General features: G+C 39.0%; 1 protein-coding gene across 5 annotated transcripts in view; it reads right to left on the bottom strand.

Moving 5' to 3' along the window:
- Window positions 1-24000, bottom strand: part of CDK14 (cyclin dependent kinase 14) — a 321875-nt gene that overhangs the window by 214387 nt on the left and 83488 nt on the right. For all 5 annotated transcript variants that reach the window (XM_061369041.1, XM_061369045.1, XM_061369046.1 and 2 more), the window contains 2 exons: window positions 17604-17849; window positions 5467-5561 (listed from right to left, as the gene is read on the bottom strand). In XM_061369041.1, coding sequence (XP_061225025.1) covers window positions 5467-5561; window positions 17604-17849 — 341 coding nt within the window. The remainder of the gene's footprint in view (window positions 1-5466; window positions 5562-17603; window positions 17850-24000) is intronic.

Raw genomic sequence — 24000 nt, 5'->3', positions numbered from 1 at the left:
TCGTTTTATTAAAGATTTATAATGCTGGAGATTTTTAAAAAGCATCTATATACGCACTTTTTAAACCCATGTTATGACTTCAAAATATATAGCAGAAAGCACCCTGCAAAAATCAGTTAAGCACTTCAGTGCCTTTTCATAATCCATGAATATATATTCTTTATCCAGCCATCTGGTATCCTCAGATGAAAGAGTTTCATTTTGAGATGAACACTTGATTTCATTCAATTTGCAGGAAATAAAATAATAGAACTTCTGGGCTGCAAGTGCACACTGCTGGGTCATGTTGAGCTTCTCATCAACCAACATCCCAGGTCTTTATCTTCAAGTCTGCTCTCAATTCACTCTCTGCCCAGCCTGGATTTGTGCTTAGGATTGTCTCAAGCCACGCGCAGAACCTTGCACTGGCTTTGTAGAGAAAACATTCAGAAAGTTTAGGTCACTGAGACAACATAAATCAGACCGATTTTCAAATATTCTGTCTAAATAAACTGGGAAAAACATGAAGAAAATATTTGCACATGAAACATATCAGAAAGCATGTGAGAACAACACCCCATATGGGCATGGAGTAAAGCTAGGGGGATGACTAAAAAGCAAGATCATGACAGAAAACAAAACCACTGCAAGTTCTTCAGGCCATCTGAAGCCTATGGCACTTGCAATAGTTTGCACATAAACCAAAAGACAATGAAAGATTCATGGAGGTTTTTTGACAATTAAAAGAAATTCTGCAACTTAAGTCAGAATGGCAATTAGTCCCATCAGCCATCCTCAGTGAAGGTTTCAGCAGCATAAATACAAAAATCAAAATACTTAAGACACCCTTTTTCTTTTGAGTAGCCATTCAAAAACAGGTATATGAAATATGACAGTCAGCTATGTATTCATAATGCATACTGCAATACATCATGCTAACAACAAATACAGGTAGTTCCTACTGATCACTGAAATATTCCCTGCTGCTCCAAGGAGAACATGTCATGGAAACCATTGCCAGTGCAGAGCATGGTACCTGCAATCCTAATCAAGGTTTCTTTCTAAGATCTCCACAAACTCCCAACTGATTTTCAGGTAAACAGTAAAAAGTACTGTCTTTGATGGAGATAAACATAAAATGCTCTGGCTGCCCGAAAAAAAAAAAAACCCCAAACAACCCACAACATTTTATCTTTGGGTTCATATTGGAATCACCTTGAACACAAAAACTGTGATTTCAAACAGAAAAGGAGAGGTACCTTGACTGAAGGACTGCCTTACCTCTCTAGCCTTTGAGCTCTCATTGATAGCATCAGTTTCTATTGTGCTGTGCTCTGTACTCTACCAACTTATTAATAGTCAAAAGTGATAGGAACCAGAATTTATTAGGACAAGCATTTTATTAGGGATAAATTGAAATTATGTAATTTTATTATAGGGAAATCAGGCAAAAATGCGTTGATTGAGCTCTCTCTTACAAATCCCACGCGTTTTTTAATACTTTGAGCACATGCAGCTTATTAAAGGTGCCAAAAAAAGTAAAGGTACACTAAAAATCACATGGACAAACAAGAAGTAGATCAAAATCACAGCAGTGCAGAAGCAGTGGAGATACCATTGGCTTGCCTCTCAAAACACAGACACATGCTGTGCAAGCAGCAGTCACAGATCACATCACTTTAACCAAGGTAACCCTTTTTAATTCTTTGCCTTGAAGGGCAATTGAACACAGTGGGAGGAGAGGATGGAAACCATGCCAACTCATAATATTGCCAAAGGCACAGGTTTTTCCCTTAAGTACAATATGCAGAGCTCCCAGTGCAGGAATGTAAGGCCTCCACGCTGTTTTGTAAGGGGCTCTGGTTGGCAGCAACTCTCTTGTGCTGGCACCGGCATCATCTCTGGACTCTAATAACTAACACCAGCATATATGTGCCATGGGTCAAGCTAGATCCCAATGCTGTACATTCAGGTAAACTTATAATCAAGCTCAAGAGGGAAGACAGTCAATGGCAGCAAAGATTATGCTGATACACAGATAGATACTGTGCAGCAAATTTGCACAACTGAATGATACAGGAATTCAAAAGGCACCTGCTGCTTTGTACCTACTTTATGGCAAATGATCAAGGTGTTAAACACAGAGTCAGTGGAACTTGCATCATTTTTGATGGTGTTACCAGTAAATTACTGGGCCTACTTCAAAATTTTACATTATGAAACAAAAACAAAAAAGGCAGAAATCACTTCAGTCATCTCTATTTCACGCAGTAAGCAGCCTCTTGGGGTTTTATACAAGAAAGTTAAAAGTGAGAATCTAGCCTGAATGAAAGTAGAAAATGAACATGCCAAGATGAGTTCCATTATGCACGCCTGATGTGCAACATGTGAAATCAAATAGATTTGCCTACTGGCGCAACTGTCAGCCAAAAACAAATGGCTGCTTGGCTCTTTCTCCAATATACAAAATGCTCAGCCTAAGAGAATACTGCTTCATTTTCCTCAGTAACACAGCCCCATTCGCTTTGCTGCTTCCTTGCCCCAGGGAATCATTTTTATCTGACTACAAAAAGAGAAATCCATCATCCAGTAAGAGGAATTAGCCCACTTCATTTCACTTTCCTGGGATACTACCACAAATACTCAAATAGAAAAGTAATGGGTTTGATAGGAAGGCAAGGGCTTGGGACCACTGAACTTGCTCCAAGTTGTAAGAAGCCAGGCTTGCCCTGAAAGCAAGTTATTGCACATGTTACTTTAAATTTTAAGAAAGGAATGGCTGATTTTCTCTCTTTAGAGGCAGGTATGTATCTTTTAGTCTTTCCAAATAGGAAGGTAAAATCACAAGTTTCTTATTCCGTTATGATGATCAGCAGGGGAAATTTAAAAAGCTGAAATATACCTCAGGAAATGCATTTAAAAACCCTAAACCCCACAACTTGCCACATGCAGCTGGAGACAAATACAAAGTACAATAAATAAATCATTCACAACAGCTGAATCATATCTTAAATTCTCCATCTTCAACTACAGTTAAGGACACATCTCAGACACATTTTGGCAAAATGAGAGAGCCAAGCATTAGGGCTGATTGAGAATTAGAGATTCTTAGACATTTTGAACAAAATGCTGTGCAAGTATTTCCAGCTTTTCTAAAACCATGTCATATCTGCACTCTGCAGTGTATGATGAGGGCTTAACCCTTCAGCAGCCAAACTGAGAACACAAAAACCAACAGCCCTCTTTCCACCCTTTTTGATCATTTTTCTTCCCATTGAGCCTGTAGCCAGGGGAACACAGTGATGTGCATCACAGTCTCACCTACATCAGGTGCTAGAAAAAAATCCACTTTTTCCTGTACCGTTTTAGATGAAGCTATGAACAGTCAGAGTCAGCCTGCCAGAAAACCAGCAGTAAAACTAGGCTCTCATGAAATGGCCAATGTTGGCCCATCCATTCACCACCACCCCCATTTATCTTCCCCAGGAGAACATCATAGCAGTGATGCTCTTTCTTCTTTGGGGATACCACCTAGGCCAGACATTTCTGTTTCTCATGGGAACAGAAAAGGCAAGAGGGGTACATTAACCTTCAGCGAACAACTCCTTATGATACAGCAGATAGGCCCTGTGGTGTTGCCCTGTAGTATTTCCCCTGTTCCTAAAGTACAAGCTCCTCCTGCTGTGAAGTAATTCAGCTGTTCCTCTGTTTCAAGAAACGGAGGTCTGGATTGGAGGTGCTGAATCTCTATGGTGCTGTGTAATATGGGAATTATTCAATTCTCAGCAGGAAAAAAGAAGTAAGCCAAACAGAATTAAGCAGGTGAAGGAATGTTACTATAACACTACAAATAGTCTCTGAATGTGCACTGCTATCCATACTCTAGTTCCACACGCTTTTTCTAAAATACAGTTTAAAGGCCTTGGAAAAGATGTTATGAAGCAGCAGTATAAAGTTACATATAATTGTTGTAATTCACACTAGTTATCTAGAGCTTGCTATTTATAATGGAAAATGCAGCCAGCCAAGTAATTTCAGTTTATTATTCAACTACCATTAAAATCATTGAGGTATTTCTTACAGATCTGTAGTCAGTTCTATTAAAACAAATTAGCATTTCATATCATGTTTATACAGATATATGTTCATACAGATCATATACAATAAATCGCCACTGAATTAGATAGTTTCAGGGAAGCAGTTTGCTTTGTTTTTAACCTTCAGTCTGTTTCACTCATTGATGGGACATCCAGCAACCCTGCTGCCTTACTGCAATCTTACTGAAAGCCAAGGCATATGGGATAACTATCACCAGATAGGGGCTGTGATTTTACTGAAGGGTTTTAGCAATAAGGGGAAGTTGAAATCCATGCTGTTTTCTATTACCTAGACCCTAATAAAACAGTACAGCATAACTGGTTGGTTTAGGTTTGTTTTTTTTAAGAAAGCCGACAATGAAAGACAATACATGCTTTGGCATGGCACAAGTGTAAATACTTCTACATTTAGAACATGGTTTTATTCATATCATCTGTCACTATGCTCACTACTGATGAGAGCATCCCTCAGTATGATTTATTACAAATATTCAGTGAAAAAAATATTTCAAAACTGGCTAACTTAATAACCCTGGAAAAGGCTACCACAGATTTCCTTGTTTCAGTAGTTATTATGTCATGACTGTCATTATGCTCTCTCTGCTGAGAATGGTAGAGTTGTCCCACCTATCATTCATTAGACAAAGTTTTTAAATAAAGATATTGAACCCACTCTCAGAACTGCTTTATTATTGAAAATTTGATTAAATATATGAACTCGCACAGAACATTGCTTGACAAAAGATAACTCTCAGCTGAAGCACCAGCTCAAGAAGTGTGTTTTTAATGCGTTTACTGAATTATTTTTTACAACACAGAAGCACTTAGGGCACCGTGGATAAAAAAGTTACCACAAATAACATCAAAGAGTGGCTGAAAAATATTTTATATGTATGCATATTACATATATACTTAGTTGGAGTAGTTGCACCAATTGTAAATAAACTCTTGTAAACAAACTAAATTAACAGTAGTCCAAAATTCCATTAATTCCCTTCATGTTATTTTAGTCAAGCTATGTTATCACAAACAAAATATTAACAACTTATTGCATAAATTCAGCATTACTCTCAGGACACCAGAAAAATCTTTTACCCCTAAAAATCAGTTTGGTGTGGATATCAAGAAAATAGTATTACACTAAAGTACAAACAAAATATCAGATTAACAAGACAGGATCTCATCTTGTTCTGATGTGAAGGTATATGTTACCTATGTAGTATAGCCTCAGCCTCTTTCACTACAGCACATGGCAATCAGTAGCACTTTGCATTAATTCATAGAGATCTATACAGAATGCAGTAAAATCAGTTAATACTTTCTGCTTATTTTCATTTACACAGAAAGTTACATGAAAAAAAATCCACCAAAAAACCAAACCACCACTTACTTGCTTTTCCCTTTGTACACTGTAGCATAGGACCCTTCCCCTAGTTTTTCCAGTTTTTCATATGAGTCTGCTTTTCCAAACTTGGGGCTTGTGGGCTACACAAAACAAAACAAAACAAAAAAGAGAGATGACCTTTCAGCATGTATTGAGCACACAACATTAACCACTTTGATTCAGCCTTTAGGTACCAAATGTCATTATCAAAACTCACAGACCTGCACGTTTTCAGCAGACAATTAAAAAAAAAGAAACGGAATTAATGAAATGAAATAATAGGCTACCCAAATAAAACCTCATTCAACATCCCAGATGCTTGTTTGCCAATACCAATCATACACTGACATCGCCAGAACTATCAAAAGGATTATGTTCTTAATCAAAGAGATTTCTGGTTTATTTTTCACATATATCACTTCATACAGGGGAAAAAGATAATTAACAACTAAGTCATTTTATCTTCATTAAAAGATTTAAGCAACAGTCTTAATCTGCCCTATAAAATCAGATTAAAAGAGCTGTTTGAATTTCTAAATTTTTTTAAGACTCCCCAAAACATTGCTCCAGGTAGTCAATGCCCCAGTGTATTAACCACTGTTAAAAGAACGGTCAAAATACTAAAGCAGAGCACCTTTTATTAGAGTATCTTGATTCCAAATTATGTTCACAGTCCTCAGACTGTGGATATAATCACACCATACTTTTAACAGCATGTATATCCAGCATAATTGAATGAAGTCCTGTAGATCTAAGATCCCCCTTAGGTAGGAGTCTAAAACCAAACCAAGGTAAGCCATGTTTTTTGCTCAAAGGGCTAGATAGTTCAGCTGGCTTTCGCAACAGATTGGTACTTGCCCCAGTTTTACGAAGGCCTAACAGAGGACACCACAACTCTGCAAAAACAGAAATTCACCTGACATGAAAACTTGCCAACTAAGTTCTTTGAAAATGTTTGAGTTTTTTGAAGTACACCCCTTTTTCCCAAATTTTCCCATTTTCCAGCTGTCTGGAAGGAAAGGGCTTTTTATTTTTTTCCCCCAGGACAAGAAGGACATTGCAAAAAAACTGACCTACACCTGCTCTCAGTGTTATCTACATACAATTTAGACTCCAGTGCTCAGATGCCCTATACCTAAACCAACGAAAAGAGTATAGAGTAGAAACTCGGAAAGGTTAGCACTGATGCTAAAATCACATACATGGCCTGATTTGTTAGGATTCTGGTTATAACACTACAAAGCAAAGCAGACAAGCAAATCCAGCAGCATCTTTAGGGTTCAATTCAACAAAGAGACTCTAAGCCATGTGCAGCTGCATGCAGTCTACACTTGCATTCAGGATCTTAGAATCACAGAATCATAGGATAGTTAGGGTTGGAAAGGACCTTAAGATCATCAAGTTCCAACCCCCCTGCCATGGGCAGGGACACCTCACACTAAACCGTATCAGCCAAGGCCTCATCCAACCTGGCCTTGAACACTGCCAGGGATGGAGCATTCACAACCTCCCTGGACAACCCATTCCAGTGCCTCACCACCCTCACAGTAAAGAATTTCTTCCTTATACCCAATCTAAACTTCCCCTGTTTAAGTTTTAACCCATTACCCTTTGTCCTGTCACTACAGTCCCTAATGAAGAGTCCCTCCCCAGCATCTTTATAGGCCCCTTTCAGATACTGGAAGGCTGCTATGAGGTCTCCATGCAGCCTTCTCTGCTCCAGGATGAACAGCCCCAACTTTCTCAGCCTATCTTCATATGGGAGGTGCTCCAGTCCCCTGATCATCCTCGTGACCCTCCTCTGGACTTGTTCCAACAGTTCATGTCCTTTTTATGTTGAGGATACCAGAACTGCACACAACACTCCAAGTGAGATCTCACGAGAGCAGAGTAGAGGGGCAGGATCACCTCCTTCCACCTGCTGGTCACACTCCTTTTGATGCAGCCCGTGATACAGTTGGCTTTCTGGGCTGTGAGAGCACACTGAAGCTGGCTCATATTCATTTTCTCATTGGCCTATACCCCCAAGTCCTTCTCTGCAGGGGTGCTCTGAATCTCTTCTCTGCCCAGGCTGTAGCTGTGCCTGGGATTGCTCCGACCCAGGTGTAGAACCTTATCTTATGACCAATTTAGAAAGAGTGCTCAAGTTCCAGTTTTTTGAAAGGAAACAAACATTACAGTACAGGACACATTTGTGTGTAAATACCTTTGAAACCATGGTTGAAAGTTTCAAATCAACTGAGCCTAAAAACTGTACTTCTATTTAAGCAGACAAGAGCATCTCAGGTAAAATTACTTGGTACCTCACACCTCTTCACTATAACCATTTACAACTACACATCTCCACTATAACCATTACACCTCTCCAATTAACCATTAGCCAGAATATGCAAAAATTCTCTTTACTGAACAATTCTACATTTGTCCTAAGCCAAAATTCTGGAACTTTGACGTATATACACCTAGTTTTGAGACTAACATCCAAGCTTCCTATTGAACGGTATCAGGATATACACATGTATGTTTGTAAAATTGATCCCTTTCACCTCCCTCCGATACACTGAACAACCTATTATTTTGCTATGCAGTTTCTAAATATTACTAGATTGATGAAAATTTGTCGTATGGGAACTCCCAGATCTTTTTCCTGTTACATTATTTGGAACACTTTATTATAGATAAGGCAGTAATATTCTTGGTTCCCAATCTGTGCTCAAAAATGAATTCTGCCTGGTTAGAAATTATTTTTTTTAAATTAAATCATGGTTTTTTTTTTAAATATGTCACTAATAGAGGTGAATAAAATATTTATTCAAGTAGCCTTCTCATGTAAGCATCCAATTACGGACTAATGCAACATTTCAAAACTACAGAAACAAGTGTCTCCCATGTAAGGAAAAGGGAAAGCAAAGTATTTCCTAAATTACAGGCTGCAGCAAACACACAGCGAGTAGCTTTGTTTGGAATGGAAATGCTAGTTAACAGTGAATAGTTCACTGTTGGTTTTCCCAAAGCAAGACAGAAAAAGGACAAGGTTTATACATGTGTTTCACATCCACCCTTATTTTCACACTGAGATTTACTTTCATTTCATACTGCTAGAAACCATAGTGTAAAGGTCACAACGACTTTTAACCTGGAAAGAGGAGGATATCAGCTGTGTGATTTTACTGCATATGGGACAGGCAGTGGCTAAGGGGTTGAGATTCTGTTTGTTTTCTGGTTGCTTCTGGTCTGCTCTTATCCAGCATGAGCAGGCACTGGATGAGCCGTTCAGGCTGCTCTGGGGAGGGTGGCAAGTCAGCCTTGCTGCTGCAGGGCTGAGCCCTGGGGCACTGCGTGGGGTTGCTCCACAGTGCAGCTCAGCTCTTTTCCAGCTGGATCACTAGATGGAATTGCCCAGGTTCTCACAATATTAGATCTCCTTTTGTGAAAATGGACACTATTTTTCCTTGCATTTGTAATCCTAAAAGGCTTACAATTTTTGAAGGTATCTGGTGTAGAAAAGCACTTCAGAGGCATCGGAAGACTAATTTGCATGGTATTTCTTAATGAAACACCAAGCCAGATCTCACTCAGCACATGAAATGACTTTAGAAATTGAAGGAACAAAATTACCATTTCCCCAATGTTTTCTCATTTTATTTTTAAGTGAAGCCTCACACATTAATTCAAACTTACAATTACAAATTGCTTATAAAGGTAAGAAATTCAGACACTTCTCATCTTTCATTTCTGTATTAAAAGGAAGTAAAGTCTGGCAGAGATAAAGCAAAAAAATACAAAACTTCCCAAAAATTCAGTTTTAAGCTTAAAGGGATCTAACTAAAGGGCTATGGAAGAAATTTAAATAAACTGAAGTTCTGTGTGACTGTTGAAAATTATAACCATTTCAGCCAGGAACCCCAGGTTCCTTTCCACACAGCTGCTCCTCAGCCAGGCAGATCCCAGCCGGTGCTGCACTCTTGGTTTGTGCTCCAAGCACATGACCTTGTCCTTGTTGAACATAAGTTTTTTGTTATCCCACTCTTCCAGCCTATCCAGGTCACCCTACAGCACAGATCACCCCTTCAAGGTGTTCACTTCCTCACTCAGATTGGTATTGCTGGAAAATTTGGTCATGGAAGAATGTTATCCCCAAGAGGACACTGGCAACTGGAATGCAGAATGGTGCACCTCTTTCCCTTCAGGAAACCCACTGGGAGTTTTACTTGTTTGCCTTTATGTCTTTTTCCTCCCAGACAGTTTCCATTAAGGTCGTTTTCTTATTATTAGACTACATTTTTCTCAGTGCAAGATTAGTCTAAGAGCACCACTGTGCACTAGGAGTGAGCATCTTTAGCAGCAGAGCTTAGAGTAATCAAGATTAGATGTTTTTGTTCCCTGCAGTTAAGGAAATACAGATCATAGTAACAAGGATAGAAACAGTATGCCAAATTCTTGAATACAGAAATAGCAGAAGCTAGTATTTCAAAGTGATGCGAGAGTATTAAAAATAACAGAGAGAAAAAGAAATGAGAGGAAAGTGACTTTTCTGACCAGGTCATTTCAAATAGACGCTTCACTCATATAGCCTGTAGGAGGGATAATAGATTTAATCAAAGATCTTGCAATACGAGTCCTTGCACTACACTGCCATGTGAATACCTCTATTAGAAATTTTCAAAATCCATGTAGTAAAGAAAGCTTTAATGGAAAATTACACTGAAAATCACCTGACTATTCTTATAGAAGCTGTGTGGGTTATGTTCTCATGCATTTTTCATAACAGCAAAACAGCTTGTGAATGTCACACTTAACTGTCACACTCCCGAGCTGAAATTTTAAATAGACCTTTAAAAAAAAAACAACACCCAAAAGCACAAAACTGCAGAGTATTAAACTTTGACATAAAACCATCCTCAAGGGAAAAATATAATGCTCACAGTACCACTGTAATTTATTGAAAGTCAAATCTAAAGATCTGTTCTATGCCTCAAAAGAAATCAATCATTGCTAGAAAAACTTCAAAGTAAAAGGTAGGCCAAGAGGCTTAACTGAGATTAAATCACAAGAACAGAAGATATTTTTTTTACCATTTTATATTTTGTTTTCTTTGACACAATGGTAGAGCTGTTTTCACAAAACCATATGCAAGTTTCACACTAATTTCAGGTTGCATTCAACCTACAGTAACAGACTGATCTGATCACATTTTTTCTTTTTTTTGGTGCTTTTAAACCTTGCAAGTTGGGCTGTTTTCTAGTGATCAAGGGATACAAAGATGTTAGAGAAGCCTTAATCTCAGGTCTCTCACTACCTGATCCATCCTACTGCTTGCATCTTTCTAACCCTTTAATATGCAGCCATAAATTAAGACCAATCTGAGCAGAAGTGAACACAGATGACTCTGTGGAAGGGCTGGATGCAGTTTTTAAAGCTCTTTACTTGTTCTCCAGGTTACTAAAGCACAGAAGCTGGACCAACTGCCACATTTTATCTACCTCATCATCTAAAGTGTATCCCTCAGGTTAACAATTATTAAAGCTTTCCTTGTGCCAGAAAAGGAAGATCCACTCTTTACACTGAACTCTGAAATTATCTTACCTCAATAAAAAGTATCAAACAGGAAGTATGCAGTTACTCTAGTAATTAATAGGTTCCTAAAACTGGAGGCAGTTGGGTATACCTGAAGAGGAAGACAGGCGAGAACGGCACACCAAGATTTTAGGCAGACAGAAATGATGCCTAACTTTTAGACAGATTTATTACTTCAGTGTCTGCTTTAAAGCTAGATTTCTTATGCAACTGATTTACGGTGTGTTAATAGGATCAGTTCTTGCTTTTTTGCTTGCACATTTTTGGAGGAAAGTTGAATACACCAGGACTGAATATTAATATGTTACAGAAACAGAAGAGAGGCTGCTCTCCCAGAGAGAGTGCAGAATCCATAAAATAAAGCATTGCTTATCCAATGCTTTTTACCTGAATGTTTTTTTAGTGTTTTGATGCATTTAGTTTTTAAAAAGTAACTGAAAGGTAGTACTTATACCTTAGCATGGCATTTTAATTCTGACATGGATAGTAAACCATTAGAGAACTGATGCCTATCACTGTGCAATTAAATCTTGAACAGTGTGATGGTTTAGGCTGGGATAGAGTTAATTTCCTTCCTAGTAGCTGGTACAGTGCTGTGTTTTGAATTTAGTATGGGAATAACGTTGTTAACAAGCTAATGTTTTAGTTGTTGCTAAGGTCTTTTCAGTTTCTTTTTCACTCTGCCAGCGAAAAACAAGAAGCCAGGAGGGAGCACAGTCAGGAGGGGGTATTCCATACCACAGCACATTACACACAGTATACAAACTGTGAGGAGTTGGCTGGGAGGAGCTGATGACTGCTCAGGGATGAGCTGGGCACTGGTCACCAGGTGATGAGCAATTGTATTGTGCATCACTTGGGTATTTTTCTTTTCTGTTTATTTGTTTTATTCCTCCCACTCTATCTCCTTATAATTGTTGTTAATATTACTATTATTATATTTTACTCTCTTTCACGGACACCCCCTTGTCGTGGGGAAAGAGCTTGCGTGCCCTTGTGAAGTTGGGAGTTATGCTGGTGGTGGCTTATGCTTCCCGTAGGGTCTCCCATGCCAGTCAGCTCTCAAATGAAGGGTCAGACAAAGTGTGTCCATGGGCAGGATGGGCTCACTAGCCTTCAGGCAACCATCCTAGGAGAAGGACAACTCCAACTTCAAACCCGGGCAGATGGAGCTCGTGTAGCCCTGTAAGGCCATCCATCTAAGAGAAGGATACTCTAATTAAACCTACGACCTGAGGACTTTGCTGTCACCGTCCAAGCTTGCTAGGCCCTGGCAGATAAACCTCAGGTGTAAAGGGTGAGGCCAGTTCTGCGCACGCTGTGCCTCACCTAAAATAAATCCACTGCGCAGGCCCGAAGGGTTTACCCACACTTGCAAAGCCCTGCAGCAACAGGCGAGGGACGAAACGGCAGGTGATAAGGTGCACTGGAAGTCGCAGACCCAACCCTGCATGCAGGCGGTTCAGGACTTTGGTCGCTCAAGTCTGACCCAGGAGATGACAGTCTTGTTCGGCAGCATCCTGAATGACCAAGCAGCCTTTTTCAAGGACAGCACTGCTTGCTCCATATGGAGAGAGGCCTAGAAAAGGTGGCCTAACCAAAGCTCATCTCCCCCTCCACCTGGTTGGCTAGCCGCGGCCAACGGGCATCTTCTATTGCGGTCAATTAAAAACAAAGAGACAAAGGCATACACCTGCCTCCAAAGGTGTGTCCAGATTGACACTCGCATGTTGGAACATCAGAACCATGCTTGATACAGTGAACAGTGGGCGTCCTGAGCGCCGTTCTGCACTAATTGCCCATGAATTGTCACGTCTTAACATCGATATCGCTGCACTCAGTGAAGTTCGCCTTCATGAGGAAGGTAGCCTCAAAGAACATGGTGCTGGCTATACACTCTACTGGTCAGGCAAACCCAAAACTGAAAGTCATCTTTCTGGAGTCGGCTTCATGATTAAAAACTCCATAGCCTCCAAACTTGAAAATCTGCCAATAGGTCATTCCGACCGTATTATCTCCTTACGTCTTCCACTGCACAATAAGCAACACGTTGTTCTTTTCAGCATAATGTCACTGTCCTCGAACAGGCAGGGGTCACCAGCATCGAGGCCACATTGCTGAAACTGCAGCTGCGCTGGGCAGGGCACGTCTCTAGAATGAAGGATCACCGCCTCCCCAAGATCATGTTTTACGGTGAACTTGCCACCGGTAGCCGCAAGAGAGGTGCCCCAAAGAAGAGATACAAGGACTCCCTGAAACAATACCTTAGCCTTGGCCATATTGACTACCATCAGTGGTCCACCTTGGCCTCCAATCGGGAGACTTGGAGGCACACCATACATAATGCCGCTGACTCCTTTGAGAGTTCACGAAGAACTAGTCTCGAGGAGAAAAGACAACACAGGAAGAATCGTGTCCCACCTGTTCCACCCAAGGAGACCTTCTGCTGTGCTTTTTGTAGCCGGATTTGCCTATCCCACATTGGCCTTCTTAGTCATCAGCACGCTTGTAGTAAGCGTGGGTAAATGCCCTTCCCAAATCTTCGTTCGCGAAGTCAAGCCATGATGATGATGATGATTATTATATTTTACTTTATTTCAACTATTAAGCTGTTCTTATCTCAACCCACATGTTTTTTAACTTTTTTTCCCCAGCTCTTCCCATCCCACCTTTGGGGGGGCTAAGGGGAGTGAGCAAGTGGCTGTGTGGAACATAGTTGCCAGCAGGACTTAAACCATGACAACCAGATGGCTAGCTCATAAAACCTGCAAATTCTATTTACATATAATGCAAAAGTACTATTTTATAGTGTAGAAAATGTGTACAGTGAATGTAATAAAACTTCACCTGGCATTGGAGAAAAATATATAATAATAATAATGACATGCTTAAAGAGTGTGGATCTCAAATTAGACTTTCAGAAAATTAGAGTCAAACTGTTTTTCAAAGCCAGTGTTATTTTGGAAAGACTGCCATAAATTTAGTTTTGAATTCTGCTTTTTTTGTTGTGTCCAGCTAAGGAAAGAAAAAAAGCAAATTTCTTCCCTTCATAGGTAAAAGACTCAGCAAAAGATTTTTAGGATAGATACAGACAGATAGAGAAGTGCGTGCAACTATAGCTACATGTACAGAATATACATACATATATATATATACATATATATATATACACACACATATCTGTTGTGTTGGTCTGGATGAGAGCAAAGGTTTATTAAGTCAAGTTCCCCTCTTCTAACAGGCAAACACCTACTTCACTACCTCCAAGGTGAATATTGCCCATCATTCTTTTGTGAGAAAAGGGTAAGTTTATTGTGCTGGAAATCTCATTCCATAACAACATCCAATTTCAACCAGCTTAAGTTATTTGGAAATCCTACCCTTAGATGTTTTCTTATGTTAAAGAGAGGAAGAAAACGCAATGCAATGTAGCTGGCTTATATAATGAGTATGTAAATGTCAGGTGGAAAGACTCAGGTGGAAGTGTAAAACTTAACACATTTTTTTTTGTTCTTATAAACAAACTTAACTTCTGCCTGTATGCTACTGCACTAATTAACTGCACCGGATTTCTACCAGGTTGAAATGATGTGTGACATTAACTGCAGAAAATTGCTCTATGTTCAAGAGCAAATGATTTATCCAAGTGACAACCTGTGGGCAGGAACATGGAGTTCCTGCTTCCTCAGCCTCTGTCTGTGTGTGCCCGTACATGCAAGTGATCTTTTCATCACAAGGTGCAACACATTTCAAAGGCACAGAAAACACAAAATGGGTAACGTGCTACCTGCAGAGTATTATGTGGTGATCTTCCCCAAACAGTGAAGCTGATGCATGCCAAGACTGCTTCTGAAACTGATCAACACAGAAGCTGATGGCACAGGGAACTATAAACAAGGTCTTTCAGCTCACTTCTTGAAAAATGTTATTTCTGAGACAAATAAAGGACTTTCACCTGAGCTAAAGCAGTGATATACAGACTGCAAGTCTCAGCCATGTACCTTCTGTAAGACATCACTTCCGCACCTGATGGCTAATGAGGAGTTTACATGATGAAAGGGAAGAGACTAAACAGAATCCTATCTCTAATTCAGCCCCTCCACTAATCAAGCACAGAAAGTGCAAACTGAAGGTAGCATATATCTTTCAGAGTAACTTCAAATAAAGCTTACAGAAAGCAAAGCTAAAACCGAAACACAGCTACACAACTGTAGCCAGTACAAGCCAGAGGCCATAGCATGCTCAAGAACATTTACAGAAACTGAAATGCCCATTGAGACTGGTATAATCTATTCAGCAGAAGAATTTCCAGAGAATCAAGTATTAACTTAATTAGGAAGAATACACAGCAGCCCTCTGCCATGGAAGAAAAAAAAACTAATGATCAGAAGAAGAAGTAGCAAGGACATCTGCTATACATCAGGACTAGAAAAAAAATTAAATTCAAAACCTTTCGTCAGTTCAAGTGCAATTCAAAACCAGAGAATGACAAATTCCTGCAACTAACCACCCAGACCTATGCTGAATGAAATGTGCATCATAACAGCTCCTGCCTGGGGCAGCTTATTCAGGCTCTGGAGGGAGGGGAGCGGCTTGATCGTATCTCTGCCTTGGACATAAGAACTTAGGTCTGTTGGGCAGGACCAGATGTGACCTGCAATCATCAGAGGGCTAAAATCACCTTTTGATGTGAATTTCTAGTCTTCCGTCTTCCTTGTTGTCAATGCTAACATTATTCCACAAGTTATTCCTTGCCAGGTGTTCTTGGGATCACTCCTTGTGAGGAAGAGTCAAAAATTACTAACAATGCCTCAAAGCAGAAGGAAGAACTGACTTCACTGAACAGAGCTATAAAAATCAGGGAGAATTAAAGGAAGTCGAGAAATAAGAATTGTATTTCAGGAAATTACTATGCACCTACTTTAATACAAGATGTCCTCAGCAAGCCTGTGTGAGTCACCATAACAGAGGATTAACAAAAGTGTATGTTTAGCTAGGGCTCTAACCACCTGCATATTGGGAGAGGAAGCATTAAGATCTTTTACATAAAAAAAAATACTGGGGTCATCTGAGATGGAATGGATGAAGTAGAGTATCAGATTGCTGGAAAAGTACAAGATGGCAATAACACAGTTTCAAAAAGCCTACTTCAAAATTCTGGAAACAAAGCAACTAAAATTCTTTGTGTTTTAATAGAAAATAAGTTAATAAATCATTAACAGAAATTAATAATAACTTCTAAGAGGAACAAGATAAGAACATCAGAGATGGGAAGTGAGTTAATACCACAAAACCTTTCAGGGAAGACTTACAAAAAAAAAAACTAATCTAAATTGAGTGGTGGTGGTGCCAAACAATATTCAGACATCATGCACAGGGCAAATCACTTCATCCGTCCCTTAATGACTGTAAAAGTTTTAAAGCAAGAACTCCTTGTTACGGACTCATCTGGAACACACCAGAGACATCTTTGGCAGCAGCTATATAGTGCCAGGCAATGATGAAAAAGCAGATTTGTTTTTGCTACAGATGGTTATATTTTTAAATGTAACCTTTTCTAAAAAGGAAGGTCCCCTGGAGGCTTGACATCTTACCGGTAAAATCACATGGATTAAACAAAGCTCATCTACAGAAAATGAAGCTCTGCCATTTTTTCTTAGAAGTCTGACACGATTCAGTCAAACTTCTGTAGGGAGGTCAGAAGATGTCCAGAAGATGGAGAAAAAAAAAGAAGAAAAGAAAAAAAAGAAGAGGCAATCAACCTTTTAAAGCATTTCACGCCAACTAAGATTTGAAGTGTTAGATCCATTCTGCTTAGATCCCTTAGTATTCAACTCAAAGGTCACATTATTATGGATTTTCCCTGCCAAAGCATAACAGAAATAGCTTTTGAATAATTTTGAAGGACTTTTGGGAGAAACCTGTTCTGGGCATTATTCATGCAAGATATGACATTTTATTTATCCAGTTTCTTTCAAAATACTTGAGAATAACACAACAATGATGATGTGTTGCCAAACCCTTCTCAGCTGTTTCTCTCTCTTTCTCTCATGCACGCAAAGTTTCTGAGATGGAAATGAACGTTATTTTTACTACTTGATTTTAAAAAGATAATTTTAAAGTGTAAACAAAATCTGTCAAATCTGATCTGTTTCTTTAAAACCTAAATCTAAAGATAAAACAGGCAATTCATGTGGTTTCCTAAACTTCAGGGGGAAGAATTCCTCTTCACAAATAAGCAACCCTCTGCAAAATCTGCAACATAAACATTAGAGCAGCTGTAATGCCATACCAGGATCAGGAGAGGAAATTGCTTAGAAATCCCGTAAGACACCCTAGCTAATATCTGAGAGAGATTTAAAAATATATTATTTTTCAAATTCTATTTTCTTATTCCATTTTATACATAGCAGTACAAATATATATGGGAAATATCTTTTATAGCAGCCATAATTTTTCTGGTTTGTTTCCAAGTAATCTGTTCCTTCCTAAACAAGAAAATGTTTTTCTAGTGCTATTAATTCCACCATGTGGTACGTGCGCAGGTGTGAGGACTGTACACTTACGGAGCTGGGGCTGGAATGCCGCCTGACTTTAGGTGACTCCTTTCCTGCAGATGAAGTTTTGAAGTTAATGCAAGCGTTGTTCTCTGAATGAACCCTCTTCACTTGATTAGCTGGTTTCTCAAACGGATCAAAACTACTTTGTGTCCTCTGAACCCGGATCTTTTTATCTTCAGGAATCGTATCCAGAGGTTTGATCACTGAATCCATTCCCTGGCAGTTCCGTGTAGACATCTTTGTGACACATATCTGAAAGGAAAAAAGAGCAGTCATTGCCTCTAAAAGGCTTAAAGTCCATATCAATCCAAGGCTTAAAGTCCACATCAATACATCAGCCAGCATCAAAAAGGTATTCGACTTCAGAAGCATTCGCTTTGTGTTTCTACATTAAAATTGCAAACAACACATACGTTTTACACAGGGATGCATTTTACATAGAGGACAGTCATAACAAATAAAAAGCCTACCTTTGCAAACTATACTAAAAGATCCTGAAAAAGAAAGACAAAAGAGGAATGTGCATAAAATTCATACATTGTGCTTTTTTGTGCAATGTGGTCTTACCACTTCACCTCTTTCTCCAAGCTAGCCACTGATACCCACAAGCAGTATTGATTTCCATTTATTTAAAATTGGATGAGACTAAACTAAAATAAATGATGGTAGTTTGTGTGCACACTTCAGTGCTGGCCTGCCAAAGATCCAATACTGGTATATTACTGTATTTTTAAATAATGCTTATAAAATATTATTATTATTATCACTATATGCCTCAGAAAATCGAACTAGTAAATCAATTCCCAGGCACTGAAACGTGAGACTGCAGCTTAATGACACACTAAAGCACAGAAGTTCAGTTCTTTGTTACTGTGAGGTATGGCTCTGCCAAGCCTCAAAGACTGCAACTTGCTGCTTGAGATGCCAAAATATGCTATCGCTAGATGGAAAGAACTAAATGGGTGAGTTTATATACTCCAGTCATGTACATTTCGGTTTTTAATTTTAATACATTCCAATGTATAAGACATTATTTTTAAATTGCACAGTTGGTGGGGTGTTGTATTCAAGGCCTCAGCCTCTGTTTTTACCCATAAGAGACTCAACTTTTACTTGGGAAGAGCAGAAATAATTTTAGCCTTCGGGCTACAGGAAAGCTATGAAGTGTGATGCAGGCAGTCCCAAGAGGCTCCTTAAATCATAAGGCAAATCAAAAGAATCTGAAATGTACTTTTTCCATAATGTTTGCAAGTGTTTAAGGATAGACAGTGTTAATTTGCTATCAACTGTATTGTTCACATACATAAAATGAAAGAAGCATGATGTTCCATCCAAACACCTACAATCAAAGCATTTTGGAACACTTGCTGTCATAAAATAGTTAACATCAAATAAGAAAAAGCAGCATTTACCGTTACCATTTAATCAGGACTCCTTCCCCATAACACAAAGTGTATCCAATACAAACACCTTCAATAAATTATTCTTTGCCATTCCCCTGGAGGAGTTCTGTGCCTTGATATCCAACTTACTTCAACTGCGTCTAGAAATTCTGGGTGACTACATCTCATGGTTTTTATGTTTTGTGGGTTTGATGATCCACTGTAACAGTAGATCAAAGATTTCTTTTGCACATTAAAAATTTAAAGTACATTTCCTGCACAGTGCCATCTGGCCAAACAATCATACACCAGGTCAACTCTAATGAAGGACATTACTAGCTTTACAAGGGCTCACATTTCTGCTCATTAAAGTGGTTTTCCTAAGACTAAAATTTAACCAGCATTTAACAGAGAAAAGGAACAGCCCCCCTTCATTCCCTCTCAGGCCAAAATAAAGGCAATTATGTAATTTTGGTCTATTACTTCAGAAAGAAAAGATAAAGAACTGGTGCACAAAGAATTTTTAATTAGCCTTCTTGTAAAATTAATTGGCTTCTTTTCCCTAGAACAACTTATATGAACAGACATGCACCCACACAGTTCCCACTGTCTCCAGATCCACGTTCTTGCAATGCCTTCTACCAACAAAGATGTTTTAACATAATGTAAACTGAAATTATTATTAAAATAGCAGTGCTTTCATTTTCACTTAATCAACATGGATGCAAATAAATCAGTAAGTATTACTCAGCCTATGAAAGCCTATGATCTAGAAAACGGGCAGGACATACGGAGGAAAAGTTAAAAAGCTATACTTGGCTTCCTTTCAAATTATCAAAGGCCACTTGTAGCCAGTTAAAATGTTTGGAATCCACAGCTATAAACAAACTATAGATCATAATGCCATGAGTGCTGCTTCTAGTTTCTTTTTCCACTGGAAAATTCCCATGTCTAGCTCTAACGTGGGCCAAGCAAGCATTGCATTTAAAAATGCAAGACATGCTATTGATCATCTCTACTGGAAGCAGTAAGAGTTTGGATTTAGATATTGAAGGAAGACACTTTAACCTTCAGGTCACTTGGCTGAATCTGCAGTAGGATGAAAATCCCACAGTCATCTTCTAATGACTAAAGCCAAGATGTACAACAGCCCCCCACTCAGATGTCAAGCCATGGATGCACAGGCTGAACACCAGCATCACTAGAGGAAAAGACTGAACACTGCAGAGAAGTACAAATCAGGGGCTGCTCCCCATGTTCCTGTGCCTGCTCTCTGCAATTGCAGCGCTTCTCCTGCCAGCGCTGGCAAGGGATTTCATTCATCACTTCTCTCTCACCTACATCAACAGCTCCCTAGCAGAAATAAAACATTCTTTCCAAAATGACCACTGACCACAGGCAAGAGAGCTGACCTTTTGCTGTTGTTGAGTGTACACATTTCCAATCTGTCTGCCCTGTCTATAAAGCTCTGAAGATAAACAATATTTAAGTAGTTGTTTTACATTGTCATTGACAGGTCAAGCCCAACTTTGTGCTGAAACTCTGCTCTGTGAAACCTGAAACGAGCAGGTCTAAAACACAGCTTAAAGTTGCAGTACTCGGTGGTAATTTCAGGTTTTCCTCCATCAGCAATAGCAAAGCTACCACAATATCCTTGCCTTTGCCCCTGTGCAGTGGGCATGCTGATTTGACACTCCTGTGCTAAAAAGTTAATAGTAGAAATTACTCTGTAGTAACTTATCATTCAACAAAGCAACAGTGTACTGAGAAAGACTGATGCACAATGTATTTTGGAGGTCTGCCTGAGCATACAAATGATCTTAGATTTCACCATCAAGACCAGATCACTTTCAGGAAGTTTGAATTTTTCTATTAAACTAATTCATCCTTTTAAGTATCATTTTTCTTTTGTACTGCATAACAAAAGGGATTCTTATGAATTTCAGCCTTTCAAATATTATACACAAATACTTGGCATCAGAAGCTTTTAGACTGGTAAACCACTGCTCACCACCTGCAAGTTCCTTGCTGGTAGTCAGGAGAAGACTAACCCACTCTCTTATTTTCAGGTTAAGAGTAAGGACCATTTTTCAGTTAAAGCGCAGTATTTGTCACAAAGGACACAGGTTCATCTTCAGTCCCTTCTAGATGCTCCTATTTGATACTCTGGGCTAGTCAGAATTTTGCCATCTCTAAGACAGGACCTTTCTTTTTGCCCCTTTTCATCTCTTTTATCTATATAAGCCATAGGTTCTTCAGAGTGGGGGCTATTATTTTACTAATTTTACGCACAGTACAACCTTCATGCACTTCATTGAAAATTACAATCCAGAAAGTAGTGGAAATTATCTCTTGCCAGTATACCCTTAAAACTAAATGTTTTTGTTGAATATTTGCTTTACCTACAGTTATCAGAGCAAATGAAAGGAGTTAAACAAGTTTAAGAGCTCATGACATATAGGAAGTCAATCTGTATAATCCATCACCCCTCCTTACCCTTGCTCTATAAATCTATATGATGCTGCACCTAAGACAGTGGAGCCCAGACACTCATTGAGATGCTGTAAATGCCACCATGGTCTAAAACTGTTGCTACATGACAATGTGATTAATGGCACCTTAACTATTACAGATTCTTACCTCAAATGTACGTAGAGACAATACGGGTAATATCTTGGTTTCTCAACTAACAAGATGACAATTATGCTTTATAAAATGCACTCAGGAGAAAGAGGTGGCAAGAACTTTTCAGCATGAAAGTGATACCCATTTAAGGAAACTTGTCTAGCAAACAGTATGAGCCATTAAGCACTTTTAATTATTGATTCTTTAACAAAATTCATCATACGAGTAAACACTCAGGTATGTCAACACTTTGAGTGATTCTTTAGCCTTCAGGAGTTACTGCCATTCTCCCATCACAATCTTCATTCAAAGCTTAACTTTCAGAAGTGCAAACTATTTCAGAAACTATTTGGCTTTTGAAAGTGGTGCAATGAAATCACAGTTACCACTTTCAGAAGAGGTATTTCTCGCACGAGATCTTATATGGAGATCAGAAGATCTTTGTTTATGCTTTCTCCTTTATAGTAAACAAGATTTAAAACTAGGCCAATCAACTTAATACATTTAAAACAAAAGATTATTACAAGTGGAACAGGCAATACAGTAAAAAACTGTCATGTAAGGATTGTTCAAGTGGACATTACCATCCTTCCAAACCTCGTATCAGAGAGTAAAGGCTCTAAGAAGTCACTGGCCAGTTCACCACCTCTGACTAGGGCATTTAGGTGGCCCCAGACATGAAATTTAAGAGAGGGTATGGCTGCTTTCTGCCACTTAAGTTCCCACCTAGCAGGAATCCCAACAGCAGTACCTCAGAGAATCATGCTGAAAAACAGATGTTGGAGAATGCAGTGACAGAGGGGAAGGGACAAGGGACAGCTAATTTTTTTTTTTTTTTTCCTACATGGAAAAAAGGCAAAACCCATGGCAATGGTGTGCATGCATTCCATGCATCTCCACAAGAGAACTTTACATGTAGGGCATTCAACCCTCAAGTGTCTGTTTTGATTCCAGGGTGAAAGTCCTGGAAAACTGCAACTAGACTCAACACCCAATCCCCCTTAGACAGAGTCTTGCCCTTCTCCAGAGAACAGAAGTCCTACAGAAACTTGGGGGGGTTTGTGTGTGAAGTTACTGTTTGGAAAAGCACTTCCAAAGCGGCGCTCAGAAACTGTCCAGGGACTTGGTGTCTTCATGGGAAAGGATTTAATCTGAAAATAGCAATGACTGTTCCTACCCAATGTGGTAACAGTAGTAGTACTTGAGAGTCCTTGACCCCAGCCTTGGAAAAAAGATGCTTGGCATCCCAGGTATGGTCCAACAGAAGCACCTCTCCATGAACATAAAGATAGTAATGTTAAATACACAACTGTATTTCCCCAAGTTGTTTCACACTGTGCTGCCAATATACCAAGTAGTCACCAGAGCAACCACTGGTATCTCATACACTCTCCACATCTGATGACTGAAGTTTTTCCATAATTGCTTATTCAGTCTCAACTAAAAAGGTACGTCAAAAAGAGAGATGATGAGACAGAAATAATTTCGCCACTTAAAACCTTCAGCACAAACACACTTTGCAGTTGTGTGAAGAGCCCTTCTCTGCTTTTGACAGAAATGGCAAAAGGAGGACTAATCTAGAAAATCAGAATATTCATGTAATTCCAACATTACTTGAGCTACCACAGATTATACCAATGTAATTCAAAATAAAAGCAGCCCCACAAAACTTAGCGCATTTAGTATTAAAAGTTACTCCAGTGTTTATGTGCTTTTTACTTATTTAAAGTAAAAAGAACCATTACCACACACTGAGAACATTACAGAGAGGACACTTCAAAGTTCCAAATCTTAGAATCACAAAAAAGCATAATATAGTGTAAACTTTGCAGCTTTCTTACTTGCTGATCAGAATCAGAAGACAACAAAAGAGCTGGGACAGTCTTTTTTTCCCCTTTTATCCTACCCAGTCTCACGATCAATTTGAGAAGATCCCAACACCGCTTTCTGATAAACAGGCTTAGTCATCATCATGTCAGCATGGATCTCTGGGCTACAATTTCTTACAATCCCCCACATACACAGTACCACAGTATTTATCATATCTCAAGACAATGTTTGCAAATAACTGATTTGTTCCCATAAAGACGACTGCTGAAGTTGAGACTGAAATCACAAGAACTGTATTTTTGCTCCATGCATAAAGTCCATAATAAGCCCCATTAAACAAATGAAAACCAGTATAAACATTCATGGAACCATTTCTAAATAAAGATGTCTCTGTGAATCACCTTATAGCATTTCAAGCAATACTCCTTAATCTGCACCTGGGATTGATGTAAAATATGTATATATATGTTGATCAAATTTAGTTATTTTAATACAGTTTCAATGCAAGATTTCTTTTACTTCATCGCTGTCAGCAAAATTAAGAGATCCCAAACAAACAGGATTTT

Source organism: Neopsephotus bourkii, unplaced genomic scaffold (genome assembly GCF_033783945.1).
Source record: "Neopsephotus bourkii isolate Nb327-2 ecotype Australia unplaced genomic scaffold, CSIRO-AGI_Nbou_v1 NB_1473, whole genome shotgun sequence".
Lineage (NCBI taxonomy): Eukaryota > Metazoa > Chordata > Aves > Psittaciformes > Psittacidae > Neopsephotus > Neopsephotus bourkii.
This window is presented reverse-complemented; position numbering and strand designations above follow the sequence as displayed.